The sequence below is a fragment of the Lactuca serriola genome, chromosome 6 (assembly GCF_051521515.1).
Source record: "Lactuca serriola cultivar US96UC23 chromosome 6, Lser_US96UC23_V15, whole genome shotgun sequence".
NCBI classification, from domain to species: domain Eukaryota; kingdom Viridiplantae; phylum Streptophyta; class Magnoliopsida; order Asterales; family Asteraceae; genus Lactuca; species Lactuca serriola.
The window spans coordinates 95,398,237-95,406,891 of NC_136413.1; the positions used below are offsets into that span (position 1 = coordinate 95,398,237).

Below are 8,655 nucleotides of genomic sequence, written 5' to 3' on the forward strand. Positions count from 1 at the left end.
GTTGCACAAAAATTTGGTTGATTCCACCCCGACGGTTTTCATGCACTTTTTAAATAGAGCAATTTGTTGTGTGGACTTTCTAATATATCTTACGGCGTCTTGCAAACATTTAACACTCTCGTCATTTTTATTCATCCCGTCTCTCACAATTAGATTGATAATGTGTGCCATACACCTCATGTGAAAGTGTTTTCCTTCATTGTACAAGTTTGGTAATTTGTTTTTTAGAAACTTTATTGCTTTGTCATTAGAACTTGCATTATCAACCGTACAAGTCATGACATTTTTAATACCCCACCCTTGAATACATTTCAACACTTCTTTTCCGATATCTTCCCCCTGTTGACTATCTAATTCTTTGAAGTTGATTATCCTTTTGTGCATCTCCCAATTATCATCAATAAAGTGTGCGGTAATGACAATATAATGCACCCTTTTACTCGGACTTGTCCAACAATCGGTGGTCAAATGAACCGTGTTAAGTGGATTACATAAGAATGTTACCAACTTATTTCTTTCTTCTTGATAATAAAGTGACACTTTTTTTGAAATTGTTGTTCGACAAGGTACAACCACCTTCCCGTTTAGTGCGTTTGTGTATTCAATAAAGGCCTCATTTTCTACAAATTTAAAAGGTAGACCACCCACTACAAACAAATTCAACATAGCTTTTTTAATTCGTTTGTCGTCATGTTTCCAAGTCCTAACACTACCCTCCCCGGTTGGTTCTTTTTTAAATTGTAATGTTTGTTGGTTTTTCAAATTCTCGGGGTTTTGTTTACAATTCTTTGCATGCTTATTTAAGCTAGACGTACCGGTATTATTCCCATCGGCTTTGAGAACCCTCTCGCACCATTTGCACTTTCCATGCCGATACCTGAAATACCCGGAACCCGGATAAGAGTAATTTTGAAACCCAATACCCGAACCGTTTAAGCATTTTCCGGTTATACCGGTCCCGGTTCCGGTCAGGTTTTTCGGTTCCAAAACTCATCCCTAGTTAGAAGTGTAGTGCCCGTTTTTTGGATAAGTTATTTTAGGCAATGTTATAAAAATAAGAAAATGGTGTTAGGCGGGGAAGTGAAAATCACGGCTCGTCTATGGAAAAGTGATTGTTTTGTCGGACATGGTGCATCATCCATTAGACATGGAATAAATTATTATCAATCATCAACTTCAAAGCAACATTAAGACCTTAAATTGCCTAAGATAAAGAGAAAGGGAAAAACGGATCCCCTTACCGGACACCTTTAGAAATACCAAACTATCCATGGATAAGAATCAAAAAACCCTACCGGAAATAAGTGTACGTGAATCCATCTTCTCCACTTACTACAAAAGACAAAGTCAAGAAACTCCCACAACTAGGAATCAAATGCATTTTCCAAATCGATTTTATACCACATCAAACTTACTTCATTTATAATAAAAAGGTCGCAAGGATATTCATAGACCGTGGAGTCGGTATTATGTTTAGGCCACCCCTTTTAAGATTTTGGCCCAAGAACATATACCAAACTTGAAGATTCACTAATATACTAGCCAAGTTTGACGAAATTAATGAATTTTACAAGCTACAAAATATATTCACCTGACCAGAACGGGTGAGATAAATGTTAAAAAATATGGTTATTCTTTTATATCAAAACCCTCCCTACCCTTTTGATGATTTTTTTTATTAGGCCGCCATTAAAAGAAGCAAACAAGGGTGTTTTACTATAAAGTGCATTGGAAACAAAAGGAATTAACAAACTAAGATAAAATTATACACGTTCTCCAAAAAAAATTACATAATATATATCTACAAAATACATAAGATATAAAAATACACCTACACCAATCCCTTTTTTCTCTTGTGTGTATGAATGTAGAACAAATCTTTTTATTATCGCCCCCATCAAAATTCAAAATTGCAACTTCTTCACCAGTTGGCATAAAGTCAACGCAAAAAAAAGTCAATGTTGAAGGACATGAGAAGTCCAAAGTGGTTGTTAATGTTCACCAGTTGTTGAGCTGAGAAGTAATGCTTTTTACAATGGGATGATATTGTGTGTGTATGTGTTGCTTTGCTTTTTCTGAACCCGGATGTTCCAGCCATGACTCGTATAACCTCTTCACCATCATGTTTTCAAATGGATCCGCAACCAAAACCTAACATTCATTTTTCATTTTAATACATAAATATAAATTTAAGAGTAGATTACACAAATGGTACCTATGGTTTAGGGTAATTTGCACGTTTGGTCCCTAACTTATATTTTTAACTCGGAAGGTCCCTACTGTTTGTTTTTGTTACGTCCTGTCTTACCTAAAAATACTATTTTGCCCTTGATTTTTTAATTCATTTAAATAAACATACCTCCAACCCCATCCCCTCAGCTTACCTTACCTACCCCACCATTTTTCCCTATTTAAATAACTTCTTTTTATGTAAGACAGGGACCAAGCGCGTAACAAAAACAAATAGTAGGAACTTTCCGAGTTAAAAAAATAAGTTAGGGACCAAACGCGCAAACCATAGGGACCATTCGTGTAATTTACTCTAAATATAATATAAAACATAAATAATTAAATCAAAGTAAAAGAAAGAAAACAGGAATACTTACATTTTGCATGTATGTGGTCTCTAATGCTTGAATCAAGTCTTTGCCAGATTGTCCTGATTTTGGCTTCAGCTGCCCACCTCCATTTAAGCACCCTGATTTTTCAAAAATATAATAAGCTCATAAAAATCAAAAATAAAAATAAAAATTAAGATTTTATACCTGAAGGGCATGCCATGATCTCCAAATAGTGATATTCACATTTTCCCATTTTAAGTTTCCTGACTACATTTTGCAAGTTTCGGAATCCATAACACAATGCAAACTTCAATACTGTTTTACCTTCTACCTACACATTCACATAAAAATAAAAAAATAAATAAATAAATCCAAATAGTTTCATTTGATTACAACACAACAACATACTTGTAAGCTGACTTCCTGAAAGTCAGAATTTCTAATGGTTTTAAAATCCAAAGGGCCTTTGAGATCCTGATCAAAAAGTGTCTTTGCAGCATAACGAAAGATTGTATCTGCATATCCTCCTGAGCTTCCTCTAACCCCAAAAAGATTCTCTTCTTCACTCACATTCGATAACCTGTCAATCAAATAAATATTAATTTTTATTTCAACAAAATTTTAAATTTACCCAAATATGTACACTTACAATTTATCAACAGGGGATTCATCCAAATTCATGAAATCTACTGCTGCTTTTGTCTGCAAAAATAACAAAACTAGATTTATTTCTGTATTTTCGCCTCATATCAAAACTACCTATATTTGCCCTTGTCCATCATCATCATATGAAGGATATTTTAGGTATTTGATGAGTCATATTTTATTTTTAACTAGAGCGAAATTCATTGTTGAGTGTTTACCTGTATTAAATCTAAGACCTCTCCAGTTGTCAAAACGGAATCTACCTCTGTAGTCATTTCACCAGATTCATCATGAAAAACAAAATCATCTCTTGAAGCCTCCAGCTTTTTGTCATAACAAGGCATCACTGTCACATGATAAATCTCACTTGCCCTATACAATTAATGCACATAAACATCAAGTAACAACATAATACTCAATAATATAATTATTTCTTATTAAACCATTCTACTTAAAAATTTAATCTTGTAATTTCAAATTATTGCAAACTAATGACATACAATAAGAAAAGATGATCACCTAACGCCTAGCTTGTGGCATAGATGGTGCTTAATGATAGCTCCAATGGATTGTTGAGGACTCTTCACTGAAGAAATATATGGCAAAACATACGAACCAAGTGTTTTTTCAGCATAGCATATCCACCCTGAAAGTATACAACAAAAAAGGCTTAAATCTTAAAAAGAAAAAAAAATGTATAGAAAGAGATGAAAGTAGGATGTTATAATACACAACCTGGACATGCAGAGGATATCATGGGTAGAAACGATCTAGAAGATTCCTTGTCATCTGAATTGCTTTGTTTATAACGTGATATGAATTCGTTACAAGATTCAATAAGAGACAAATCTCTACTACAACTTGTATCAAATACAGCTTTAACCCCCAAAGATTTGAAAAGTGTGGTCAGTTTCTTGAAAACCTGAAAGCAAGCCATTCACAAACAGATACTGAATTTTCATTTAGAAAAAAAAAAAGCATTTTTGAGAAAGCTATCTCTATCTCATTGCAGATTGATTCATAAAGAAAGTGGAAGGCTGATAATATAAAGGAATTTACCTGAAGTGGAGAAAGACCATAATGCACAGCAATGGAAGCCCTTGACTGAGGTGAAAGAGAGACAATAACAGTTTTGCCATTGTTTATATTGGATAGAAACTCATCCAAGCTTTGCTTCTCTAACATAACAGTCTCTGCAGAAGTAATACACCCACTGCATGATTACAAAAATGTTATTGTTAACAATTCAATTCATCAACACTTGATGTATAATGGCTTCTAGGAGTTAGTGATCAGGAAGTGCTACCTGCATGCTAAGCAATCCTTGAGTGATATTTTTACTGGATCTGTTTCAAGAGTCTCTTTAACAGGTGTTGTTTTTACCAGCTTCTGTTCAAGAAAAAGCACTTGGTGAATAACAATAGTCATATGTGTAATAAAGCCTACTTGATATTCCAGCAAAGAAGATGCAACTTGATATTCATGTCAAACCTAAACTTTTCAAATGCAAAATTGTTGTCAATTAAGTCAGAAGTTAAACACCTATACAATTCTATTTGTGATACTTTTTATAGACTGGTTTGCAATTTGAAAGCAAAACATACACCTTTTGGATGTGATGATAAACTGAAAGACGGCAACTTTCTGAATAGAATCACAGGATATTACTATTCTAGTGTGGTTACAATTCGAACAAAATCTAGAAGCAAGTTAAAGGCTAGAACAAATGTGAATGGTTCTACAGCTAACGAACTAGGGTTAGAACTTAGACGCGCAGTTAAATTCACAATAAGCATGGCAAAGCTACTCCTTTTCGTTCAAAAGTTAAGCTAAAATCAGAGAGTTCTACGTTCTAGTGCACTAAAACATTCCTGATGAAGCTAGTAGAATCACGACCAAGTCAAAAACATCGTAAAAACTGAACAATTAGCGAAAACATGGGTTATGATTAGTATAAAACAAGCTAGGGTTCAGAAAGTAGAGATGATAGAAACCTTTGGCTTATCAACGAGCCTAGCGGAACCGGACTTCATAGAAACAACACAGCCCTGTGACGGTGCGATGAAATCATTAAGGTCGCCGATCCTTAGTGTGGCCGAGAACTTCTCCGACATATTTTCGAGTCGATTTGTGATTTAGAGTCAAACTGTGCGTGATTTTGATGGTAGAAATTGAAAGGGAACGTTGCTTGTCTGGAAAATTAAGTTTCGTCCGGAATATATGGTAGAAAGGATTTTTACGGGCATATGGCGGAAGAATATAAATGTGCTCACGCGTGGGAGAAAAAGAGAGAGAGACAGATGGACATTGAACATATAAACCTGTGAACTTGAGGTTGAAATGAGTTGAAACTTGAGGTTGATATACTTACTGAATCCAAATTCTAACACGGTATTCCTTCCAACCAGCTGAGTAACAAAAATTAAAATGAAGATGATCAGTTGGTGTTTCTTGATGGATCAAATCAACAAAACTCAATATCTGTTCATAAAATAAAATAAAAAACAACATAAAATCGACTCTTGAATAAAAAACATACCTTGATTCGTGAGGGAGACAGATGGACATTGAACATATAAACCTGTGAACCAAAATCGATGTATCAACGTTTGAAAAAAGAAAAAAAATAATATTACAGAGCCCCGTTTGGCCCTGTTTCAGTTCAACCGAGTGTATGGCCATTTCGCAACCCCAATCTGCAAAATTACCCTAAAAGTGAAATTCAATAACTAAAAACTATCCCAAATGTCAAACTCAACAACAACGATCACAATAAAAGAAGGATTTTGGGTTAAAGAGTAATATATGGAATTAGGGATGGAAAAACTTGAAATCTAGAGGGAAAAGAACTCAATACCTGTTAGATCGCTCGGTGTTGGCAACGGAGAGTGTCGATTGAAGCTTACTGATTGAACGATTGGCTGAACGAACGATCGGTAACGGGAACAAAACGATCGATTGAGCCTACTGATTGAACCTTCGATTGAACAGAACGATCGGCAACGGGAGCGATTGAAGCATCGATTGAATAAACGATGCCTCGTTTGAGAAGGGAGAGAGACGAGAAAAAGAGAGGCTATGGTGTCGGCGTGTTTTTTTTAGAATGGACCCTAAAAACGACTAAGGTAAGGAAATTAGGTATAAGTTCTATCGCCCTGTTTTTTAAAACACAATTAACAAAATATAAAAATTTAATATCTATATATTTTTTAAGAAAAAGGCGGGTACCCGTTGGTACCGGTTCCGGTTAACCGCCGATTCCGGGTACCCGGTATTGGAACCGGAACTGGCGGGTATCCAGCGGATATCGATTTTGTAAAAATGAGAATTGGAACCGGAACCACTTAAGGCGGTTCCTAGACTTTAGGAACCGGAACCGGAACCGCCGGTTCCAAAACCGGCAGTTCCGAGGCGGTTCCGGTTACTAAGGCAGGTACCCGCTTCCGATGCTCATCCCTAATACTAGGTTCCTAATGTATTTTTTGTGTGTATTACACCATTAAGGTTGTTATAACCGTTTAGAAATAATCTTTTTACCGATTTCTTCCTGTTAAAATGATTATTTGTAAACGGTTAGAATAACCTTAATAAAGATTTTTAGTATTTATTTTTATATGTGTATTGTTGGTTTTGAGCATAACATCAATCCTATGGTGTTCATGCAACCCTAATTGCTTGGATCTAGTTTTTCTACTTTGAACATGCAATAAACTTCCAAGACTTGCAAACCCTAGATCTAGCATACTAGTAATCAAATTAACATATGAATTAGGGTTTTGATCTTACCTTGATTGTTATGTAGTAATAACAATCAATTATTTGGCTTCAGAAAGCTTAGTGTCTCAAGTGTTGCACCTCTAATGGAGTCACAAACACCACTAAGCAACTTGGATGAAGAGAGAAGAGAGGGGAGCACCAAAAAAATCGTCCAGAAACCCTAAGGGAATCATTCACCGCGTTTTTGGGGCTTAGGGGCTCCTTAAATAGGTAGACAATTAGGGTTATCAAACAAGGAAACTCTAATTTGACTGCTTAAGCCCTAAGCAGCCCATGAACCCCTTCTAGTACATTCCTTTGACGATTTCTAATGGGCTTCCCCATAGAATTCGTCCAACCTATTATTCCAAGGTGATCTATAGCCCAATTGCAATTATCTTATAATTACAATTCCAGTCCCCTAAGTTTAATTAATCTCTTTTAGCCACATAATTAATTCTTAATCAATTATTGACTAATATTAATTAAACATTATGATTTCTCCTTTAATATATTATTCTTATAATATATTAATAAATCATAATTAAACATTTCTCTCCTCAATTCATCTTACATATTGCTATGGTGAAGGCAACCTAAAAGGACTATGCTCATAATCGGGTCAAGTACATACCAAAATAGTTATGGACTTAGACACTAATCCAACAGTCTCCCACTTGGATAAGTCTAATAACTATTTTGTATAACTTCAAAACCTGATCAGCAATTGTAGCTTTCAAAAGCCGCTGTCAACTCTGATCTTATCAGATACGTGTGTCCTTTAGATAAGGGATCATATATTCCTCCATTCTCAAGATATTGTATAGACATAAGACATGAATTTTAATCATTCTCTCTATACTGTTTCCAGACTTCCGATTTATGACGACTGACAACAAACTACAATTGAACACATCAACTTAGTCTCGGCTTGGCCAAGCGCTTAGGTGGCATCACTAAATCATCGAGGGGCCCACAAATATCGCTTTTATCCCACTTTAGGTAAAAGGAATAGATAAACTTCGACTCAAATGCTCGCTTGTACCCACTCATCGAATCACACACAACAATAAGTTTTATAACACCAAGTTACTGGTGTGTTTACTTATTATCAATGTGCAACCGACCAGCAAATAAAAACTCACACGTCTCGGTTTCAAGAATATACAATATTATCGTCTCACTAATCACCCGTGATAAATCCATGAAGTGATCCAAGTGAGCGTGAGTTTCATCTAATACTCTAATCTTATTAAAGCACTCATGAACTCTGCATCAAACTTGTGCTATGTCTAAACTCTTCAGACAATCTATAGACTTTTCATGACAGTCTTGCTTCATACCTACTTCTAGAGTATGATCGACTGTGGAGGTTCGAATAAACCAGTTATTCTGGAAGTCAAAACATGTAAACTGAAACACAACAATAATACTTAATCCTATATGGCCCCAAACTTGTAAGAGTAAATAAAACACTTCTATTTAAACACCATATTGATTACTCATTATTGATCGTTTACTGTTTCAGAAAATCAACTTATTACTCAAATTACAAAAATAGATGTCCCATGCACAAAGCATGCACATTATGTTTCCTATGGTCCTTACTTTGTGAAATAGGTCAATTGAAAAACTTTTCCAATGATGCTCATTTCACAATTCCCAATCCTTATCATTAGTGTTAGAACACAAG

The 8,655-nt window shown here is 35.2% G+C and overlaps 1 protein-coding gene across 3 annotated transcripts; it reads right to left on the reverse strand.

Annotated features, from left to right (window-relative positions):
- Positions 1-1,744: 1,744 nt before the first annotated feature.
- On the reverse strand, positions 1,745-6,325 carry LOC145056542 (protein NAR1-like). Of its 3 annotated transcripts, none has more exons than XM_079004231.1 (13): positions 6,064-6,325; positions 5,746-5,902; positions 5,201-5,614; positions 4,513-4,595; positions 4,266-4,419; positions 3,942-4,128; positions 3,726-3,852; positions 3,425-3,578; positions 3,211-3,263; positions 2,970-3,141; positions 2,766-2,892; positions 2,607-2,698; positions 1,745-2,151 (listed from the first exon to the last, which is right to left on the reverse strand). In XM_079004231.1, the coding sequence occupies exons 3-13, from the start codon at positions 5,318-5,320 to the stop codon at positions 1,999-2,001; spliced, it is 1,422 nt and encodes a 473-aa protein (XP_078860357.1). In that variant the 5' UTR covers positions 5,321-5,614; positions 5,746-5,902; positions 6,064-6,325; the 3' UTR covers positions 1,745-1,998. The 3 variants fall into 3 exon arrangements, with proteins under 3 accessions (XP_078860357.1, XP_078860359.1, XP_078860358.1); XM_079004233.1 differs by having other exon boundaries at positions 5,578-5,614; positions 5,746-5,787; positions 6,064-6,324; XM_079004232.1 differs by having other exon boundaries at positions 5,578-5,614; positions 6,064-6,324.
- Between the last annotated feature and the right edge of the window lie 2,330 nt (positions 6,326-8,655).